The sequence below is a fragment of the Papilio polytes genome, unplaced genomic scaffold (genome assembly GCF_000836215.1).
Source record: "Papilio polytes unplaced genomic scaffold, Ppol_1.0 DF820678.1, whole genome shotgun sequence".
NCBI classification, from domain to species: Eukaryota; Metazoa; Arthropoda; class Insecta; order Lepidoptera; family Papilionidae; genus Papilio; species Papilio polytes.
The window spans coordinates 769,275-793,513 of record NW_013528526.1 but is presented as its reverse complement, the minus strand read 5'-3'; the positions used below and the strand labels follow the sequence as shown (position 1 = coordinate 793,513).

Sequence of the window (24,239 nt, the reverse complement as noted above, 5' to 3'; positions counted from 1 at the left end):
AATATTTTGTTTTGTTTTTAGTGCATTTTGTTTTGTTTTTAGTGTATTTTGTTTGGAAGTCGGTTTTGTTTTTTTATTAAAAAGTTTTCATGCATATACTTTGAATATATTTAGTTTTATGGATTATCTTAAGATTAGTTTTCAAAAGTTTGTATTATTCTTGCCGTCCTATGATTTTTTAATTATCGTTTATATATTTGTACAGTATATTCAATAATTTCACAGGATACCCAGCTAACGTATCCGCAGTATCTTAACACGGTCCGTCTTCAAATATCCTATGCCAAGGACATCCATGACACACTTGTCGCTGCAGCACAAAACATCTCCACCGACTGACCCGACAGGAATTAAAACAAATTGTAATATGAAAATCTATTCATAATTAATAAGTGTAATCTGTAAATTATAATTCTTTGGTAAAGTACAAAACAGGGCTGTATTAACTAAAATGGGCGCCCGCGTGCAAAAATCAGTCTGACGACTAAAAGAAGTACTGCCATTGGCCGGCGCCCGCTACATTCCGACGTTAGGGCGCCCTTTCAGCATGGCGCCCGGGCGGAGGTTATTAATGCCTTGTTAAGAATATCTGAACTTAAGATACTTAAGTTATAGTAATAAATTGTTTAAATATTACAAAGGACTTATTTCTATACCCGAAAAAATAACTTCACGTTTTTTATAAATCACCTCATTTTATTTGTAACACCATTTTATGATATAATTTTTAAACATTTGAGATCATAATCCAATTTCAATGATACATCGATACATTAAAATATAAAAAAAATACAAATGAACGATTACATTACATATACAATTATTAAAACACAATTCTTAACCTACGTACACAATAAAATATAAATACATAAGTCGTTAAATAATTTAAAACAAATTTATTCAGAGTAAATAGGCCTTTATAAATTAAAAAAAAAATTCAAGAACATACATCACTATAAGCTTTAGTAGACAAAAATAATATAAAATCATACGTTTTACTTCATTTTAAATGCATTTATTTATGTAATATTTTCGGAAGCCCTATTCACTACATACTAATATAAGATACTCTGATCTTGATGGCTTATTTAAATACATTTTACATTGATTTTTATAAAAAAAGCTTATATATTTAAGTATTGTAAAACTACGAGGTCTGTCTTCAAAGAAATATGTTCACATTCTCGCAGCACGGATTGAATGGTGTGTCATTGTTTAAAAATACTAAACCCTAAACTTAAAACACAATATAAAATACTATCAGTCTTCATTAGCGTTAGGAAACACCAGTATTACCACTGAACTGGATCGAACGATTTACCTGAAACAAGAAAAAAAATATTTTAAAAACGAAACACCATAGAGTAAATCATTATCGCTCTCTTTCACTCACCTACGTTATCTTACGTCTTTCTCTGTCATGTAACGAAATGTACCATTACACGACGAAATCAATTCTTTTTTAAAGTAATTTAAGAGATTTTGAGATTAAAAAGTGTGAAAACCATGTTATAACAAAACACTGCTGACATTGAAACATGTGAATATAGTTCAGTAAACTTTAATACCAATAAATCGAAGATACATGTAACAAAGCATGCTATGGAATATTACTTGAAAGCAGACGTGATTCATTTAGAATCCGCTGGGGGCTACCGAGATATCACTGTTAGAGGGCATAAATTGTCGCTATCAGTTCCTTGGAGACAATCCTCGCTCCTGGCAACGACTGTTTGTTCTCCACGACCCGAGATAAACTTATTATTGTGACATAAATAATGTATGATGATTATCTGTGGAATTGTACAAAATCTAAATTGTTGTCTATTGTAACATAGAAATCATTATTTAGACAGGAATAGCGTGTAGACTAGACATCTAGGTTTTGTGCTAGATTGGTAAAGTTCTATAATGTTAGAACAGATGAAATTATAATTATTTTGTTGCTACGGGAATATCACTATAATATGATAGTCAAGGGGCACTGTTGCCGAATAGGACATAAGTTTGCGTTGATTAGCGCGGTCAGCAACCCTTCAGATAGCGGTCGCAATTTGATACACGCCTCGCAACAAAAAATCTATGAAGTTTTAATTTCATTTAGTATTGTTTTACAATTTTAGCAACACGTGTTGGTAACGAATGTTGTAGCTTTGGTTATGATAAGAGTTAAAAATTGATGTTTATGGTTGAATATTTTTTTATAGAAACTTCACTTTTTGGTCCGTCTGAAGAAAAATCTAGAAAATTAAACACGGTTAAACGTTAACGAATCATTATCAATGTTCGGTTTGGGCAAATTCTTGCAGCATATGAACGCTATTTATAGACATTTTTTGACGTTTATTAAATTTAGGCTTTTAATCGAGACGAATTTATGGTAACCGTAAATTGCACTTATTTTATCAAGTTTCAATTACAATGACGTACGTATACACAACATAATCGAGTGTTTTCTTCCACACAGATACGTGAGTGCTACAATGTAATGTTGTTTATTGGCCAGTTATCACAACAAACCAATAAATCAATAATGTAGAAGCACCTATTACGTATCGTTATACCGTAATGTTATACCAACCACTGATAGGAATATTTTTGTTGGTAATTCTAGTCAGAAGTACAAATCTCCGTTCTGTTTCTAAGAGACGTTCGGAAATCTATTCATTGAAAATCAGTTATCGATAGATATTGAAATACAAATTAATTGATACAATTTTTAAACTATAAATTAAAGATATTTTGAATTTGGCAGTAGTAGCGGTACAATAAAATAAAAAAAATGTGCCAAACAAATCTAAGAAACCGCCTAAATAGGGTTGTACCAATGACTTGTGTAACCGGTACATGTTACGATTAATTTTACCAAAAAAATTACAGATTTGTGGCAGAATACTACTAAAGTTTAATGAATTATTTTTGAAATTATTTATCATTGTTTGCTTTGATTTTTGCTTTCGCCTTAATACAGGAATCGGGACAAGATAACGAGTTTGTTTTCATTTACGTTGTTAACCTTGGCTTCAGGCCGATAAAAGGCAGAGGATGTCTAAAAATAGACTTTCTTTCCATCCAATACGATATCGACTTTCTTTGTTTATATGCCTATTGCAATAAATTTTAAGCCTATCGACATATTGTAAACATTGTGAACTGATATAAACATACATTTTCTTAAGATTAAAATATAGCATATTTTTATAGTATAATGTGGCAATCGAGCAAGCGGTCACAGTAATTTAACAACATATCAGTTATAATTGCGGCATTCTTTTGGTCGAATACCTATAGGGTTCACTTATACTTGTAATGTGTAGCCTTGAGAATTTAATTTTGTACTAAAAAATCTTAATGGAATTGGACGTGTCAGTCACAAACAATTAAACAGTATAAAGGGAACAACTTACATTATCAACCAAATACTTGTTGAGCGGCGTATGTGATGCGGAGGAAGCCATCGTTGCCACGGAACTGCTGGTACGCCTGCGCCATCGTCATGCTGTGGCTTACCAGCACTTTGTCGTTCACCAATAGATATAACGCCTAAGATATAACAAATAAAGCTTAAATATCTCATTGGAAATAGTAGTAATAACTATTTTGGTTAAGGCGGTTTCTCTCAATTCTAATCAAAAGTTATACGTTACCTGTGAATCCCTCAACTTCATCTTTGTTCGAATAATATAAAGGAACTGAGACATGGTGAGTTCTTGCGGCACCAGGAACTTGTTCCTGCCGAGCGCGGGCACCTCCTTCTCATGAGAATATCGCTCCACGTACAACTAAAAACAAAAATAAGTATTTTAAAAAAGATAAATAATCGGACCATAAATAGAGGAGAAATAGTGATGTGATACTTACCGGTATCTTATTTGGGAAGCGATGTCTTATCGCCTCAACTTCCTGACTCGGTCCCGTCATATCTGTCAACAATTGTTTTTGTGAGAGCAGGTTTTCGTACTATACTATTTTGAAATTTCTAAATGCCAACCGTTTTATGGTGGCTTGCTATTTGGAAGGAGTTCTCTTGGACACAATTTCACTCATCGGCGAGAAGTAAAAGAATACGGAGGCTTGACGCACGGCAGTTCGTGTTTACCTCTGCCGATAGTTACAAACAAGCTAAGTTATCATACGTAAAGTCTGGATTCTTATAATATCTTACCGTCGTGATATCCGAAAACTTCTTGCGAGGCGTACGTGATGTAAAGGAAGCCGTCTTCGTCTCCAAAGTTCTCGTAAGCCTGGGCCATAGTCAGGCTCATACTAAGCATTGATCTGTTGTTGATTATCAAGTAGAGTGCCTACAAATAAAATAAATAAAATGCAATTATTAAATCTTCTAAACTAAAGTTAATGATGCTTGAAACATTGTTATGAATATCGTATAGTTAGAATTTAGATAAATGAGTAACATCTTGTTGCCACTCTCAGCTATCTGTCACCGAAGTGTCTACAGAATTTTCTCCGTTCAATTAATATTTCCTTATCATGTATCATCGCCCTCGCCCCGGTCTTTGTCAGCCGTTTAAATTAATTATAATTAATATAAACCGCTGACGTAAGTAATATGCACTGATTATGAGATTTAATAATAGTGTAAGGACACATTAGCAAATGGTCGGATAATATCGATGTAATGAATAACATGTTCGTTATTATCTAAAACAGAAGTCATCCGTCCACCAGCTGGGATATACCAAATCTTGGTATTACAATCGTGAGATTTTTACACAGCCAAAATCAAATTGCAATCTCAAAACGTAAAAAATATGTCGGACGAAAAACCGGTAATAAACTTATGTACATCCCTACTCTCTGCTTCGTCAGTTTTCACCTTACCGTAGAATTTCACTGCAGTGACATTGAATTAATGCAATATATTGTAGTCAGTTTTAGTACAGAAAATGATTGGGATGAAAATATGTACTAATGCAGTTGAGTTCATCGGTGAGCATCGTAATTTATTTCTCGACCCCATCACTATTCGGAGCGGCGCCTCACTTTTCGGATATTAAAACAGATAACTTATTATAAATTATGTTTCTTAAATCTTACCTGATTCGGTTTAATCCTTATTCTGTTTCTTATAATGACTAGGAATTGTGACATTGTAATATCTTCTGGTACGAGGAATTTGGTTTTGTCTAGCGCGGGCAAATTTCTTTCTTTGTGTGATCTTTCGACGATTAACTAAAAAAAAATATTGAAGTGAAATATTGAAAAAAGTGAATTTATGTCACTTAATTAATTAAATTTATAGTCTTACCGGTATTTTGGTAGGAAATTTATTTTTTATAGCCATTACTTCTTCTTTTCTTGTTACTGTAACAAAAATCCAATCTTTAATTTATAATTCAAGAATAATTTAAACCACGAAGGTATTACTATTATTCTAATATTAGTTGTCAATTGTTTAATAAGAGTTTATCTATTGTTTTGTAAATAATTTAAAAGTTTACGCAAAATATTCGACGATTCAATAAAAAAATCAATTGAACATCTCTGTTAAACATATTTAAAAACAAAAATAATTTACGGAATAATAACTAATTGCTTAAATTAACAATGTGTACATTATTTTATTTACTCATTAGGAGCAAATAGCAACTCATTATATAGATACAATTAAATTTGGACTTCGGTGTACGCTACGTTGATCCCGTCACGTTCACAAGACAGGACTCAAACGTCACAATTAGACGACAAACAGATAACAATATCCTAATTATTGCAGTTGACATGTGCGTGGGGTATTTGCTAATAAAAATTAGAGGTCGATGAACTTTGCGATACATGCTTTTAGTTGAAGTTTTTTTACTTTAGATAGTTTACAAATTAAATCGTCAAAGCCCTAAAGGTCGCTTAAAAACCGGAATGTGCACAGTATGTTATATTTTCGGTGAAAGCAAAAGCTGTTAATACCTGACGTTCTACGGAGTACGCTACGAAAGTTCTACGAAAAACTGATTGTTATTATATGTTTACGTAATTAGAGATTGTTATATCTTAAGTGATATGTTCAGAAGTGCGAAGTATGTTTAAAATCTTTTAATATTAAGCTGTATAAGAACTTTTTGACAACCGTAAGATTTATATATCGTTGTCTTTCTTTTATTCAATGAATGTGAGAGGGACAACATGTTTTATTACCAGTGTAACTCCACAGACAAAATTGTTTGTATTCTCGTGTATGTGCTCTTCCACACGTACGCATTTTTTTTTACTAGTCCCAAAGATCGGAACAATAAATACAAAAGATTTCGGTGTAAGGTCCAAATGCTACCTGTTCATTGTAAAATGTATTGAACTCAGATTCGTCTAAAAATTTTAAAATGTTACTCAATGTTGCGTTAAGTTTCGTTTCTATGTAAGTTTTGCTCACATTTGCTATTTTTATTATGTTTATTAAATCTATTTCGACAAATACTTTTACATTTAATACATTTTATCGAAATCATTCTATTTCTATAGTGTTATATGGATTTGATTATCTTTGAAAGTAGCTTCTAACAATTATAATTTCTCCGTGCTGTTGCATTAATTATATTCAAATATAAACATTCAGATAAAAGGGACGAGTAAGTTGTATGACCTATTTGATACTTGGTGTTCTGCGAACCTTCCAGAAAGTTCTTAATTTTTAATTATGAAAGTGTGAAAAACTGTTTACATAAAGTATAAACATACACATGTAATGATTTTAAAGTTATTCTCAAGAATTAAAACTATTTTTCATTGATATAAAAATATTATTTTTTACTAGTAAAATTGACGAAATGACTATAAACATGTTTACAAACGGCAATTGAAAGCTCCGATTTATTATTATTTTGGACCCCAAACTAGACGTATTCTGTCTCCCTCTAAGGTATTTCGGGCTTTTTATTTGCTTTTATTTGAAACGTAGGCGGAACAAGTTATGGTTATACCAAACAAGTGTGTACCATACTTTGATCACATCTTTACTTTACTAACTTAACATTAAGTTAGATTTAAGATAGCTATGTCAGAAGATGATGATGATGAGTTAAGTTTGTTTGTAAATAAAAAATATATAAAGGGTAATCCGATAAATTTTAAAATTAATAAAACGAAAACTTACTGAATGGTTTTTTAGATTTGAAGCACTGTTTCACATTATGGTTCACGTCGTGTTTTATTAATGTCGTTACGAAATTAAGTTCCATTATCACGGATCACTTTCAACTTGCGCGGTCAGCACGTCCGTTCTCTACTATGTCCGATGTTCGACTGAAGAGAAGTAAACAACATCAACTGCTTTTATCAACCGACATGAGGTCGTGTTGTAAATAACATTCGATGTTAATCGCTCCCGCTTTAATGGGTGATATTAAACGCCGGCAAAATATTGCACATCTTGATATTGGATAGTATAGTTCAGTTGATATAAATGAAATGAAGGGAATTTATTACCTTACTAATTTGAGTGTCGTAGTACTTTTGGCGTAGGGAAATCTCTAAGTGATTGTGAACTTTTGACCTCTACAGCTCTGTAGCGAAAGCAAACCCAATGTTATGATAATATGAAATAGATTTATTTTCTTCTAGCAAACGCTTTAACAGCCGTTCCACACAAAACCTCTTTATGTGCGTCTACTCCTCCGTCAGATAAGGGTAGGAAACGCATCTGCAATTGCGGATGTCTATGGGCAGCGTTCGCTTCGCCCATTTTGGCGGATTCAGGTGGCCGCTTGCTCGTTTGCCATCATATGTTATAAAAAAAACCTAATTCAGCTTTGGCAAACTCCGTATTCCATTATCACTGTTTTATGGCTGATTTTAGATATGGGTCTGACATGATATTACGGGACCGAAGAAATCCATTGGTTCGCTAGATTCCCGGCTTAAATGTAGTGTTATTGTGCACGCATTATACCTTGTATACTCACGTAAGCATGTCGTGTGGCGTATTCCTTCTTCGCCTTGGTTTCTTTTTAATAGTCGTAGAAAAATATAGGTTATACTGCCATTAGAACTGTCAAATGCTAAATACTATGTGTTAATTAATAATTAAACACCATCAGTAAATAATTGTTTTTAAAGTAATACACAATTAAAATCTAAATAGTTTTTTTTCTTCTGTTTGTCCGAATGTCACAGCTCATCTTGAATACGGTTGGACCGATATTAGAGGGTTCGGACGCAGGTAGAAAGATATGAGAAGAAGCCTTTAAGCTATTCTTAACTGAGAAATAAAATAAAAAGGTTCACTGCGATACGTACACTTTTGGCCAAAAGTTTAGACCACATTTTTTGATCTAAAAATTGGAAATCTCATAAATTTAAAAATATAATATTACTTTTGCTTTGTTACACAATGTATGTTATATGACTAAAAATGTTATTTTTCTCGTTACCTTATCTGCGAGAGAAATTATAGCATACGTAATATACATATATTATGTTGATATTTTAATACATAAGCAATTAATATGTATTTATGAGATAGCATAAAATGGCAGAGCTGCTACGATCATTGTTATAGGGTCAATAACTTTATTTTTTCAATTAAAAATATAACAATCAACTTGCGTTCTATTTAATTGTATGCGTAAAAAGGTGTTGCAAGTTTTATTAAAATATGTTGTCTTTGTTTCTTAAATGACAGTGACAGGGATGGCGTTATGTTTATGCTCGTTTCGTGGAATTTGAGGAAATCCATAAATTATTAATACTTTTCTCCCGCGCCTACATGAGTAATGGGACATCGACTTTGATCTTTGACAAAAAAAATGAAACGGAAAATACACTTTAAGTAATAAATTTAAAGGTTTGTTTCACTTAACAGCAAAATAAAAAAACACCCTACTCCTTTCAAGGTCATCGTTCAAGTTTTTAATCGTAAATACTAAATCCTAAACAAATTTTAAACATTTTATCACTAAAATTTAGGTGAACGTCCTGGCCATGTCGTCTTAAATGCATTAAAAAAAACAACAGGTCTTTTTGTGGGACCATTTTTGTATTTAACAGTGTAATAAAATTGAAAGTGAATGGTCCAAACTACCTGAGATATGGAACCAAAATGTGCAAGATAATTTGTTTGAAGTTACAGAAATGTTTATTAATATCCCGCTTTTTATCCTAACAATATAAATGCATGTAGCCATAATAGCTTAAATAAATTTAAATAGAAATATCACATACATAAGAAATTTCTTAAAGTAAATTATTGCGTTTTTAATGGCGAGTATAAGATTGGAAAAACGGAATGCCGAATAGTGTCAGGGTCGTTGGGCAACCGTCCAGGGCGCTGGATAGAAAGGGATGCCACATGTCTGCGAAGTGCACAGACTGGAGATAAAAAGGGCCGTAGAACTCCCGCCCAGGGTACTAATAGTTTAAAAACCGGAACCGCATAGACACAAATGGCATAAGGACGAGGTAAAGGCAATGATTGTTTTTTTCTGTTATTTAAATAAAAATACTTTGTGTGCTATTTGTCTAATGTTTTTTTGCACTTCGCTGACCCTAAAGCACCACTATCGATAGACAATTGACCTGATTTTAAACGATTATTCTAAGTAAGTTTACAATAATGTATTGCGTTCAAGGCGCTAATAATCCGATCACAAGCATTGATTCTATAAATAGTGTATATCATCTATGCTGGTCAGCCATTATTTTTGTTTTTTTTTTTTTAAATAAATTGTAGTAATTTTCTGGTTATGTTCTGCCAGTATTATAATGATCATTCTAGGTATCTAAAAATTACTAACTGTTAATATTTCTTACAATGGGTAGATAGACTAATTAAAATACGTATTAAAGTTTTAATTTTTCATTAGATTACATCTATAAATATGACACTAAAGTTAATTATAGCAAATAGGCGTAAAGAGTACAAAATAAAATTTTAATTGTATTATCTAAATGTGCGTTAACAACAAGGAAAAAGAATGTTTCATTTACTAGATTTATCATTTATTTGCTTAACCGTTCCAGTGTGGTCACGCCCTTGGTCTAAGGCGTCAATGCGTGTTGACTGCTAACCACGTAATCGCAAGGAAGTAGTCAGGAAGTCGTCATGAACTGATTATACGAGTAGTTTTAATTGATCGCTATATGACATTGTTTGCAAAATAATATAGAATAACGTGTAGTTCTTTTAAGTAATTATTAGTTGAAACGTGTACCAATTGCTGTATTTTATTTAGGAAGAATTTGATAACGACTACACCTAATGTTTAATAGCTAGTGTAATAAATATCTAACAATTAAATTCTAGGGACGAAGATTCATTACATTTAGGTCAAAATGCTAGTATTTTCTTTGCAGAGAAAGACAAACTATCATTCTATGCACATTTAAATTAACGTTTATGTCATAAACATAGGAATATTTTTGTATTTGCACGCTAATCGATAACGATAAGAAATAGGTAATTATTTGTAAATGGAGTATATAATAATAATGATAATGGTCGGTTAGACCGTGGCTTTATGGGCTATAAAAATGAGGTTAAAGTTCTCAAATAAACAAATAACGAGATGTAACAGATAGTTTATGCAATCTACTTTTTATAATACTATCCAAACAACAAAGTACAGGCATAAAAGTAACCAAGAAAATAACTCATACCACTGCATTTCATATAATTCCCTGCAAAGTTAATAATTGCGATTGATTACAAAAATATAAACTCGTAAAGTATGTTTACTGATTCATTTAATTATTTGTTTTAGATTATAAATTGCTAAGTGTTAGCGATATTCCAATGTAACGAAATTCCGAATGTGGTGGTAACACCAAGGTATAAAACTACTTTCCTCAGTTCGTTTTTTTTACATGTCTTACAAAATAAATAAAGAAATCAAACAAAAATATATTTTTTGGTTCTAATGTGTACAACATACCCAGATCAGAATAAATACGTTTTTTATATTAATTCAATTACTGGTATACCTGTTATCTTGAGTTACCACCACATTCAGAATAAATCATGTATTTTATTTTGATCTGTATGTTGTACACACAAGAAGCAGAAATTGATGTTTTTCTTGATTTTTTATTTATTTTGTAAGAAAAAAAAAGGAATGTAGAAAAGTAGTTTTTAGACGCAACATCATTGACATTTCACTTTGACGTTTTAAAATCTTATTCGAATGTTTTGTCTGTGGTCTGCCGTTGTGCAAGTATTGGATTTGTTAAATTTAATTTATTTCAATCATATTTCTGCTTAAAGTTATGAATTAACAATGTCATATTTATAATTTTAACAAGATTAATCAGTCTGTAAAAACAGTGCTCGATATCTCTAATTGAGTGACATAATATTTGGACCTATAAGATAAACCTTGTAATCGATAATATATTTTTTTTATTTTATTGCATTGTAATACGCAGAATAATACTTTAATATGAAAGTGTAGAGCGCGTGTCTTTGGCGTGTGAATCGTCCTTTCTTAAATATGTTGTTTACGCCGATTTATATCGCTATGACTTTCATAAAAACTTGGCGAATTCGCTCTTTCCGGGCTCGCCTTCTCGAGTTCCTAAGCGGCAATACAAGTGTGGCTTTCTGTAAAGTACCTGAGAATGCAGCTGGTAAGATTATTTATATTAAAATTTATGTTACAATTTAATTATTGATGGTTACTAAAAGTTATCTTTTCCAAATATCTTAACATTCTAACAAGACTTAGGGCCTGTCCCACCAAATTGTAAATTGTCTGATAACGTTCCAACATGTAAAATATGTGATAGAAATATCGGATTTTGTTCCCTTAGCTGACTGATGTCATTTTTAAGCTGTCTGGGGCTCTATCAGCCAGTGTTGGTACAGGCCCTTAATATTCAATGTAATAAAGGGTATTATCAATGAATAGAACAGTGTCAAATAGTTTCTACAATCTACTACTATATCTTTTTGTATTTAATCACTTTTTATTTACAGAAACACCAACACTAAGCTCTAAACTATGTACAAATCCTAAAAATGCTTACCTCTGTGATTTACTGGATTATACCAATGCCTCAAGGATATGTAGTATGAAGCCAACACAGTGTATAGATGTATGTGACTGGGTGACATGTACCGGAGGCCTCCCATTAGGATCGAATGATATTTCTCCTGTTACGGATTTGGATGTTGAAGTGCTATTCGAATGTGAGATGGAGCCGCACGAAGGAAGTTCACACCATGACATAATCTCTGTAAGATTAACTACATTTTTAATTATGTATATTAGAAAAATGAAAAAAAATGAAAATTGTATTCAATTAGAATTAGAAGGACTAAATTTAGTCCCTTTTCCTTTCCACCCTTTTGTTCAGGGTAAAGGATGGGAAAGAAAAGTGGATTTGACGGTGGAGGAGACGCATAAGAAGGGGAAATGTCCTGTTTATGTCTCTTCCTCCGTCAATTAAGCATAAGCAACGCATCTGCAATATCGGATGTTTATGGACAGCGGTCTCTTTCCATTTCGGTAGTTTCAGTTGGCCGCTTGCTTGTTTGCCACCTTATATTTTATTTGAAGGAATTGCAAAGAAATTTAAAAATTAAACAGTATTTTTAAGTTATTAATTTGGCTGAAATTCATAAGTACTTGGCATACAATAGCAGTTATATCTTGAGTGAGTTTATTCATATTTTGTAGGATAGATTAATTATTCTTTATGGTTTTCTCAAAAGAGGCATATGAGTGTATTATTACATATATTTGACAATGATTTTCTTTTTTTTTCTAGTGACATTGTACTTATTATTAGACCTTAATTGAATTTTATAAAACTGCAGTGCAATGATTTATGTAACATTAACAATCTATGGTTTCCTTCATTTGCTAAAACCTTTATCCAATTGTGATTTTTTAAATAGATTTTCTTTTGATTAAATGAAAAGATGTAACCCTAAATATGAAAACATGATTTTTTTGCCGCAACATTAATAAACATCCAATCATCCATCTATCTAAATTTTCACAAATATAATTTCATTAAAATAACAAAGTTTAATCAAAAGTAAATTAAATAAGGAATGTACAGTAGAACCTTGATAAGTTAAAGTCCAAGAGAAATACAATATTTTAAGTTATCAAGGGTATGTTATAGAGGTTTTGGGCTCTGATGGGAAGAGAACATATTATTTTTTAAAGTTATAGAGGTTTTTATTTTACCGAGGTTTGAGTTATGGAGGTTCTACTGTATTATTAATTGTTGGGCCTTAAGTAAAAGTTTGTTATATCAAATAGCTGTTGCTTGCGCCTTCGTCCACATTAAATTAAAAATTGTAAAAAATACACAGCCTATGTTACGCGACAACATAGCTTTTTGATGGTGAAAAATTTAAATTGACTCAGTAGTTTTTGAGTTATTTTAATACATACAAAAATACAAATCTTATAATATTAATATAATCCTTTTAATTTCAGTTAGAGTCAATGGGCCAGCCAGTAGCATGGAAGGCAGGGTCACATCTAGCCATTGTATTGAAGACAAACATGGAACACCTCAGTATGGTCGGCTTTCATTTTATTGGTGGAGAATTTATTATTGACCATAAACTACCTGTTGTTAGGATACAGAGTAAGTTATTGTAATAATTTTATGTTAATACTAGCTTTCTCCTGCGACTCTGTTCGCGTGGAATTATAAAAAACAAAAGTGAGTAGCCTGTCGCCTTTATGTCTATGCCAAATTTCATCAAGATCCATCCAATCGGTTTGGCTACAAACTTTAACAAACATCCATCCATCTAAACATTTCCATTAACAATGTTAATAAGATAAATTATGTTAGAAAAAGTTACACTTTCCAAGTTCCTAATAACTAGACATTCTAAAACAAACGAAAAAAGATTTGCCTCGTACTACTCAGGCCCTATTTAAAATTGAATTAACAATTTATTTAAACTATTCCAACAAAAGTTAATGTTAAAATAAATCAAATTATTAAAGTAAACCAGCAAAGTTGGTAAACAGTATAGAAATAGAAATAATTTGTCGAAAACAAAAGAATTAGACAATTATAATTACAGTTATACCAACATAAAACTAGTTACAATCTGTGTCTAATACTTTTAGTCTGGTGATGCCCACACTAGGCAATGCCTGTATCGTGGGCACCAATATTTAGCAGTAACAAAAATAGCTTTTATATAAAAATGTACAATCCTTTTTCAGCTGTGCAATTATCAGGGGAACCAAACAAAGCTACGGATGCATCTATGAGGGGATTACGAACTGATATACAGCTCGGATTGAAACAAACACCGGAAATATTCCAATGGCCAGTTCATGCGGCATTATTGAAGAAATTATCCAAAGTTGTTGATATCAAATCTGATAGAAGTACAACTGTTGAAATGAACGGAGGAAGTGACCAGTTAGATACTGTACCTAAAAAAACTGTCACTTTAGCGGATGTTAGTACAATAACAACTAGGTCTTTGTCCGCTGAAGATGAATTTGACAAATCGGAACCAGAAAAGAAGACCATAGAAGATGATAAAGATAGAGAGGTGCTTCTAGAAAATGTGACAGTAGAAATTCAACATAATATAACACCGAAAAAATCTAGTTTGAAATTAGATTTGAAAAAAGGTACAAGTCAATTATCGACTTCGTTACTAAATATATCTAGTCAAATAAAATCTATAACTACTCATAAAAGAATTGTTAGTACGACTGGGCCGAGGAAAACCCAAGAAACAATACCAGTGGTGAAAGAAGAAGTGAGTAAAAGTCCATCGCAGAGTATACCAAAGTCTTTGAAAAGTTCCCGTCCACTAATAAATACAAAGTCACCTAATGTTTTGATATATTCTGATAGTGTAGTTGCGAGGGATAATTTAGAAGCCTCACTTAGGAAAGTACTGGATTGTGACAGGTAATTTATTTTTTCAACATTCACATTACAACAACTAACAATTTAAATAAGTATATTTTTTTTTGTGAATATTGAATTGGTCTAATAGTTCTTAATGTAGATAACAATTTTATAAACATACTAGCTGTTGCTTCAGATTGCGTCAGCGTGAATTTAACGAATAATACAAAAACATAACCTATGTTACTTACTAATAACATAGTTTTTTATTGTATCGGCCCAGTAATTTTTAAGTTATTCCAATACATGCGAAAATTCAAAATACAAATTTCATCTATATAATATTAGTATAGATTCTTTTATGCAACAAAAAAATGTCTTGTAACAAAATAAAGACCCGGAAGAAATGAATGTCATTCCGTCAACTGGACTTCAAGTTTTTTTTTAAATAACAATGTATTTACTATCGCCAAATTTTCTGACATATTCTAGCTATCCTTTCTTATTGTATGTTAGTAATATTAATGCGTAAGTTTATGTGGATGGATGTATGTTACTACATTCTCGAGATATAGAACATAGATAACCTACTGTTTTGTTTGTATATACTATGCGGACGGAGTTTTGTGGCAGCGGTAGTTAATTAATATATTGTGGTGTAGGTACACTATATACAGCGTGTCGCGCGAGGCGCTGGAGGGCGGGGCGTGGCGCGGGCGCGCGGCGCTGGTGGGCGTGGCGGGGTGCGCGGGGCGCGCGGCGCCGCTGCTGCTGGCGCACCTGCTGGACGGCGGCCGCCTGCTGGCGCTCTGCTCCGACCTGCTGCACGCCGTGCTGCCCTACTACAAGACTGCTGAGGTGCGACCCTGTATACAGAGTGATGTATTACACACTGGAGGGCGAGTGTAGTGCGTGCAGTAATAGTTCGTTGCACTATGCATTAGAGGGCACTACGAATACGGACTGGAGGGCGGGTTTACCGAGTGCTATATTCAACGTGTTGTACAATAGAATGCAGTAAACTCGCCCACCAGTACGGTGGGCGAGTTTACTGCATTCTATTCTCAACGTGTGCGATATACAGTGTGTTGCAATACACACTAGAGGGCTCTACGTAATGCGTGCTATACACAGCGTGTTGCAATACGCACTGGAGGTCGGGTTTGGAGTGTGTTATATATAGCGTGTTGTGTTACACACTGGAAGGCGCCACGTGGTATGTGGTATATACAGCGTGTTGCATTACATACTAGAAAACGGGTTTACCGCGTGCTATATTCAAAGTGTTAAACTACGCACTAGAGGGCGCTATGTGGTGTGTGCGATATACGGCGTGTTGCAATACACACTAGGGCGTTGCGACGTGCGTGCTTTATACAGCGTGTTTCAAAACGCACTAGAGGGCGCTATGTGATGCGAGCGCTATACAGCGTGTTCCGAAACTTCGTCTATATCTTTTAATCTAATATACAGACACTTTGTAAAGACTTTTGCATGGTGAATAGAGTACCATAGTGTGATTATATACGTTGTTATTTCAGGTTCGGGAAAGTGAAATAGTCCAGTTCAGTTACGACAAATGGAAGTCAGTCAAGATGAAGCATCACATCTTCTGCTACCAGGCTTCGCCCGCCAAGAAGCAGTTCTCCACTGAGAGTGACAGGCAGTAAGTTTCAATACAAACATATGATACTCTAATAAATAACACGTCACAAAATTTCAAAGTAAAAGGGCAAAATGATTTGGGAAAAAAGAATCTCTTTATAATATTTTAGCGTTGGTCAAAAAATGTCTAAAACTGAATAGTTATCTTGATTGATAACTTATTTTTTTTATTACTACATTGTTTTTTTTAATAAATATGTCTCATATAATTTTCCAGAGCAAGTCAAGAAGGCAATTTCAGCCGGTATGACATACTATTAATAAATCACATTTTTTTAATAATTATTGTATGTTTTGGCGAAAAAATGAATTATTTCTCGCTTGTTTTGCTGTAAAATGTAATTTGCTAAGTTAAATATAATTATGACATGAACATAAATATATCACGATTTTATGTTTTTGCATGTTATGAATTTAAATCGATTATATTAGCCAATTTTTAGGATTAAAGTAATTCTAGATTATACAAGCTTTTAGATTAAGATTAAGAATAAAAAATATGGTTATTTAGTAATTATTAAAAACCAATTGTTTGGCATTGTATTTATTTTTAAAATAAATTTACTTTAATATTATGTAGACGTTACAGCCATTTTATGCTTTGATAAAATATAGTCTTCATTACCTCTTATGTTTTCTTCTAATTTGCACAAAATAACCTTACCAATATGGCCGTCGTGTCGTCGAGTTAATGCAACACCCTTATTTTTGACATCCGAATACTATCCGTTTATTAACATAACAAGCGGAATTATGACATTCTAAAACCATGACATAAATATTTTAAATAATGTTTTGGATCACAATTACAAAGCTTATATCGTTATTTCAAATTATGACAAATGGTATTGATTTATAGCACAGACTAAATGACCTTTAAAAATACAGAGTACATCAAAATAGTTTAAAAGCTGACAATAATAAAAATAAAAACAAGTATTAATAAATTTAGCTGCAGCTTTTCTTATTTTAAATATCTTGATTTTACCCGTATTTTTAAAATATCGCATTTATAGATATTCATTTTACTATACATTATTTTAATCTTTAAAAAATATAAACAAATGCATGTATCGATTTATAATTATGGAATTTTATAAATAAGAGTGTTTCTAATAGACCGTCTAAATACACTGGTCATCCGGGACACGAGCTGGACATCCAGATCCTGGCGTCAGAGGAGACCTGGCGCACACCCTCGCTGCTGCAGGCCACCGATCTCGTCAACAATGGAGTCGCGATATTCTCACAGGTTTGTGTGTAACAATTCCATTTATATATCCGTCACGTCATTTTATTTACCGTAAAATCATACGTCACTATTAAACGTGATGTTTTAAGATTTCTGAGTAAAGGAATAATATTAATTTTATAAGATTGCTTTAAAATCAGTAAATAGTTTTGGTTGATAATTGTCAGAATCTAAAAGGTTTACAACCCCTGCTTTATACATCAGTCGCGTAAAACATAAATAAAAATTAATTTAAGAATTCATTCATTTAAGATTATTTAAAATTATTGTTTTAAATGTTTATTTTAGATTGCAATTTGTAATAATTCAAATAAAAACATTGGTAATAAGACTAACGTACATTATTTCAAAAGTCAGAGGTCGTCAACCTTTTTTCTATTTCTTATGTGTACTAATTGTTACATGAAATAAATTAATTTTCAGATACATCTCGAAGCGGATCCCAATGATTATTTAGGTGATGAAGGGTTTAAAAGCAACGAGGCCCGTTTGGGCATCATTCATAAGATATTGGGGGATATTTTGGGACTCCACGTCAAGGACCCTAAAGAAATACGTCACGTTGATTATACCATGGGATACTTTTTAGGCAATCATGTGGTATGTTTGTTTTTAAAATGATAATCGTTATTTTCTATTGCATCCTCATTTGTTCATAGTTATTGCATAAAGACGTTTATTTTTTGATTAAAGTCTTATTCCAGGTGTACAAAACATTTTTTAAAAAATTAAAAGACACTTTTGATGTACAATTTCTTTTAAAATAGTCAATTTTAATTAATACTGAAAAATATTTAAAAAATCCAGCTTTTTTATTATCTTTGTTAAAATTTCATGAAAGATAAACGTTTTTTTTTCATTATCATGTTATAATAGTGCAGTTTTTATGTGATAATTGCATTGATTATATAAATTAGTACATAATGTATTACATACTAACACAGAGTGTCATGTCCAAGTATTTATCCATGCTTCATAGTAACACCATCATTGGATATCATCACACTAAAGATTTTTTACAAAATCACTTTACTTTGTGTGTTCCGTAAATCATTTTTTTCCACTATAAATTTAAGAAATATTGTTGAAGAAAAAAAAATATTTTTACGAAAAAAAAATTAACAAAAATATGTTAAAACCGTCTATAGTAATTTCTTAAATCGACCATTTTTTAAAATTCCAAAATATGTCGAACTGAAATTTAAAATTGCCCAAAACATTTCAAACAACTGTTCAACTAGCGTTTGCAAAACAAACTTTAATACAATGGAACACAGTACATAATTAGAGTGAGACAGAGCAACAATACCATATATCAGAAAGAGACAACAAAATGATGCGTGTGTTGTCCGCTAGGGCGCGCGGGCGGGGCGCGGCGGTCACATGACAGTCTGACCGGTGAGGCCCGCCAGCTTTGCACGACCTTTACACAGGGACATTTCAAGAAGTAATATTCACTACTAGCTGTTGCTCGCGACTTCACGCACATAAAATTAAAAAAAAATAGTAAAACCGGGTCTATGTTACTAATAACGTAGCTTTTGCTAACTGTCCCCATGCGGCTTATCCTCAAGATCATGACGATTTTTTCCAAATTATTTACCCTTGAAATTAAATAGCGTGAAAATATATAACATGTCATAAATTAACATTAGAATTTTTTTTAAATTGTTGTAATTGCTGACATCTTACATAACCAAAAAATGTATGTTGTTTATAAGCTAAATAAAGACCAAAATAAATGAAGATGGCCGCCCTCTGCCAGGATATACGTGAAAGACCATTTTGAACCGCCATTTTGCTTTTGTTATGAAAATGGCGGTGAAAAAAAATGTCGAGAAAACGGTCAACTATTTTTAGTCATGACACCACCAATGTAATGATTTTTGTTGTTTAGAAAAATTATTAATTGAATTCCAATATCTAGTCTATACGTAATTAAATTTAATATTCTTCTTGAAATGTCCGTTATATTATCTAATGTGCTTAATTCTATCGTGTTTATGTACAGCATGGCGCAAATTCCTAATAATCTATGCTTATGGGCTGTATGTTTTTAGAGTATAATAAATTACTATGGTTTGCTATTGCAGATAAAAGCTAATAACTAATTTAACATATAACTGTATGCTATTTATTATCTATACTTATATTATAATATACAAAATAAAGAAAAAAATCTGCTATTAAGAAATTTTAAAATTATGGAGAAATCAATAATACTTTATTAAAATATTTTAGGCTATTGAAGCTTCTCTTAAATTAAATTCTACAATAACTAGGAACTTGTTAAAAATTTAAATCTATGGCAGAAAAATTAAATCGCTCATAATGGGGATGTTTCCTAATTTTTGGAATTGCTTTTATTATGTAGATAAACCGTATCTGAATATGAAAAAAAAATATAATAAAATCATATACGCAACATTTCATTACAAAAACACTTAACTAAAAACAACTTCTCCAAAGACCGCGAAAACGCCTCATGACGTCACTTTCTTGCTTACAAACCTCGCGTCGCCGTCTGTCAAATTTGAATATTATTTACTCAAATAACTTTTACTATTTTTTTCGTCATATTGATCGAAAATTTGCTCGTAAAATATGTCGTAAATATAAAAACACTTAATAATGGAGTCCTCATAATATAACACACGAAAACTCAATTCTTATAATCATTTAAAAAAATAGATAACTACAAAATGCACTGACATTTACTGAAGTTGGTCACACTGTCATGTTATATGCGAGAAAGTGACGTCATTGATGTTTGAGATCGAGTAATGGAGGGTAAAAAATATTGCAACGTTTTTAATTTATATTTAATTTGAGACAAACATTCAAGGTCTCTAAATGTTATTATAGGTTATAAAATGCTGTCTTTAAAATATTAAACATAACTTTATTTGGATTTGTAACATTAGGAAACATCCCCATTCTAGACATTGCTGTATTTTACGCTAAAATCTGCTTAAAATTATGCTAATGAGTGAATTTTACGCAAAAAGCACAAACTGCTATTTCTTACGCAAATATAGGGTGAATTTATTTCTATCAGTGTTGCATGTTTTCGATGTGGAGACATCTATCGCAAAATTAATTTTGTAGTGAATTTAAAAATAAATAAAAAAACCTAATTTCTGTTATTTTACACAAAATTTTTTATTACACCTTATTTTAGATGTTATTGGCTGTTATTGTTAAAATTTAAAATGAAATCTGATTAAAAATAACCTAATTTTTTATATTTCAATTTGGCACTTTTTAATTCTAAATCACTTTTCAAGTGATACATGTCTCCTATCGAAATGTATTCTAATCACAAAAATAAATTAAAAATTATCAATTTTTTACATAGGATAAGATATCGTTAGTGAATAAATGGTGTTCCCCTGATGATGAAGGCAGACGGATACAGAAACTGGATAAACTAACGATACAATGGTGCATGCGAGGGGAGACGCCGCTAGAACCTCCGTCTGCAGAATTTCTGCCCGTATGCCTTTACGAATGCCCTGAAAACTTTTCAACTGTCGAATATTTTGATGTAAGTATATATTTACGGTTTTTTTACACAATAGTTACATGAAATATCACTAACTACATGTTTCTGTGAATCCGCATTATTATGGAAACTATTTTATTGTTTATATTTTGTAAAATTGTCAATTACAAATGACAAAATACTAATGTTTTATTAACAACTAAGACTGTTACCATGCCAATGTTACTTTGCTGCTATTGATTTGTAGTTTTTGTCCTTTCTTGTATGACAATTATTTCCAATGTATTCACCCCTAAATTAACCAGTGTAGGGCTTTGTATTAAAAAAAAAAATATTCAAAAAATACTGTTATTACTAACACCCCTCTATAACAAAGAACTACGTGTTTAAACTCTATTATCTATATCTTATCTATATCTATATCTATATTCTATATTCTATATTCTATATTCTATATTCTATATAATATAAAAAAGCATAAACACACACTTTGTTGCCTAAGATTTCAGCAATCACAGCATATTTTCGAATAACACCGAATTCGAATAACCTTTAATAAAAAGCCCTGCACTAACGTCACGCTTTAGGCTATATATTTTTACGCCGTTAAACTTAGGGGTAAATATTTTGGATAAAAACCCTAATGTGGGAAAGAGACCATAAGTAGTTGCTGGCCATGGTTTGACATTCTGTCATGTCATTTTGACATTTGCAATGGATAATTTGCCAAATGTGAATGTGAACAATAAAACGAAATTTTTATAATTTCATACGGATGAAGTCGCATGGGAACAGGTAGTAGTATAGATTTTTGAGTTAATGTAATTTTACTTCCAGAACCTAACCTCAACTAGTCTCGGTCGGCTAGTGATATACTCGGAAGTGATAGAGTCGACCACGCTGGTGGTGGACGGGGGGTCGCTGTCGCACGGCGTGGCGTGCGTCGCGCGGCGCCAGCTGGCGGGCAGGGGGCGCGCCGGCAACGCCTGGCTGACACCCCCCGGGCAGGCCGCACTCTCTATACAGGTACAGTACATTGTACCGCACTGCTGGCGGGCGGGGGGTCGCTGTCCATACATTTCTCCTACCTATACTGCTTATGTAGTAACTTTGTCTCCAGGTGTGGCGTAAGATGTCTCCCCGTCTGTCGCTGGTGCAGCACGCGGCCGCGCTGGCCGCAGTGCGTGCGATACGTGCTGACACTGAATATGAACAATTGGATATAAGGTATATCACTGCGATTATACACAACTAAACACAATTATTACCATATTTTAAGCATAATTTCGATGATTTAAAATATAATTTGTGATAAACTTTCAGACTGAAATGGCCCAACGATATATACTACGGTCGTGACGTCAAAATAGGCGGCATCATCACCAAAGCGAGCTGCTTAGGCGATGACGTCATTGTACAGATAGGTAACGTATTTTACTTTTATTTAATTCAGCACAAAAACGTTTACAGAATATATTAATACTAATAATACCATATTTAATCACCTTTTTGAAAACATTAAAATGTAATAAAAAATATAAAAAAAGTCAATTCAAAACTTCCAATTAGCGCCATCTATTGATCAATTATTGACACTAATTCCCTCGATTCCAGGTGCGGGTGTGAACATATCCAACAGTATACCGACGACGTGTATTAACGACATTATAAGTGAACACAACCGCGCCGCCCCCGCGCTCCCCCCACTCGCCCCCCTCTCCGTGGAGAAGTTCCTGGCGCGCTGGTGCTCGCAGCTGGAGCTGGTCTTAGAGGATATCGACACTGATGAGGGTCTGGAGGTCTTCTTCCAGCAGTACTACCAGTACTGGTTGCATGAGTACGTATAATCTCTGCTAACAAAAGAGGAAAGATTTGTTTTTTGTATATATTGAAAAAATCTCAAAAACTACTGGGCTGATTCTATGAATTTCACTTTCGCCATTTTAAAACATGGGTTACATTTTTTTTATTTTTTTATTACTTTCACGCGGACGGAGTCGCGGGCGAAAGCTAGTTGTTTATATTTCATAAAACGTAATATCGAACAATTATTTCAATAAAGCCTTTGCTTATACATTCTTAATTGAGATTGTTTTTAACAAGCACCTTCAGACTACCCTCTATGTTTATGCCTTTCTTCGAGATCCATCCAACTTTACAAACAGTTTAAAATGTTGCATTTACAATAATAAGATAAGTTATAAAATAAGCGTGTATTCCAGTGGCGAGGAGATAATGTTGAAGCGGGAGGGCGAGGAGAGCCCGGTGGCGGGCGTAGTGTGCGGTGTGGACGAGTGCGGCTGGCTGCGCGTGCGCGCGGCGGCCCGCGAGCTGCGGGTAGCGCCGGACGGGAACACGTTCGATATCATGACCGGACTTATTGCACCCAAAATCTAAACTGGGGTAGACAGACACAGAAAAAAACCAATATACCTAAGTTGTATACTTAAATAGTGAGGAATATGTAGAAAGCGATTTTTTTTGGAATAGGGAATATGCATGTATTTTTTTTCTTTTTTTAAACGATTCTAATTGTTATAAAATAACCAGAAAAAAAAATTGACGCGAAAATTCAACCATTGAGCTAAAAGTAAAATAATAAAATAAAATTACGACATTTTTGAGCTACTAAAACCGGAGTTGTCATGAGACAATTGACGTCAATCGTCTTATTCCATTCATAACATACGCTCAGATGTCACTTCGACGTAAAAAAACGACAAAGGTTCTCAAGGTCAAAAAGTCAAAAATCGATTCATTTTTATTATTCCTGGTACAAATAAGTGGTAATTAGTAATTCTATTCATTATTTTTTTTTTATTTTAAAGTTGGTTTTGATATCGTGTTTACAGTAAAATACTTCAAGAGTGTATTTCTAAATGAACTGTGTATTGTCAACACAGCGACGCCATATTAGATAAGCCATTTGCTTCGACCAATAGTGTGCGTTTTAGAACTTAGAAATTTGAAAAAAAGACACTTTTTAATTATTAAATTTTGCCACTAAATCACGTTATATTAAAA

General features: G+C 32.7%; 3 protein-coding genes across 5 annotated transcripts in view; 2 read left to right on the top strand and 1 right to left on the bottom strand.

Annotated features, from left to right (window-relative positions):
• Positions 1-640, top strand: part of LOC106110342 (mediator of RNA polymerase II transcription subunit 29) — a 5,507-nt gene extending 4,867 nt beyond the window's left edge. Inside the window, exon 5 of the mRNA XM_013292131.1 lies at positions 226-640. Coding sequence (XP_013147585.1) covers positions 226-339 — 114 coding nt within the window. The 3' untranslated portion in view covers positions 340-640. The remainder of the gene's footprint in view (positions 1-225) is intronic.
• Positions 641-897: 257 nt separating this feature from the next.
• Positions 898-8,229, bottom strand: LOC106110377 (microtubule-associated proteins 1A/1B light chain 3B-like). 3 transcript variants are annotated; one of them, XM_013292201.1, is made up of 8 exons: positions 7,914-8,229; positions 5,270-5,325; positions 5,059-5,193; positions 4,166-4,304; positions 3,862-3,923; positions 3,648-3,782; positions 3,408-3,543; positions 898-1,321 (listed from the first exon to the last, which is right to left on the bottom strand). In XM_013292201.1, the coding sequence occupies exons 2-7, from the start codon at positions 5,303-5,305 to the stop codon at positions 3,412-3,414; spliced, it is 639 nt and encodes a 212-aa protein (XP_013147655.1). In that variant the 5' UTR covers positions 5,306-5,325; positions 7,914-8,229; the 3' UTR covers positions 898-1,321; positions 3,408-3,411. The 3 variants fall into 3 exon arrangements, with proteins under 3 accessions (XP_013147655.1, XP_013147656.1, XP_013147654.1); XM_013292202.1 differs by lacking the exon at positions 7,914-8,229 and adding an exon at positions 7,443-7,662; XM_013292200.1 differs by lacking the exon at positions 7,914-8,229 and adding an exon at positions 7,106-7,412.
• Positions 8,230-11,128: 2,899 nt separating this feature from the next.
• Positions 11,129-23,938, top strand: LOC106110370 (biotin--protein ligase). The gene is made up of 14 exons (XM_013292189.1): positions 11,129-11,571; positions 11,921-12,180; positions 13,398-13,551; positions 14,148-14,853; positions 15,456-15,651; positions 16,335-16,459; positions 17,578-17,710; positions 18,134-18,310; positions 21,069-21,257; positions 22,053-22,241; positions 22,336-22,442; positions 22,539-22,639; positions 22,830-23,052; positions 23,438-23,938. The coding sequence occupies exons 1-14, from the start codon at positions 11,436-11,438 to the stop codon at positions 23,610-23,612; spliced, it is 2,871 nt and encodes a 956-aa protein (XP_013147643.1). The 5' UTR covers positions 11,129-11,435; the 3' UTR covers positions 23,613-23,938.
• Positions 23,939-24,239: the final 301 nt, after the last annotated feature.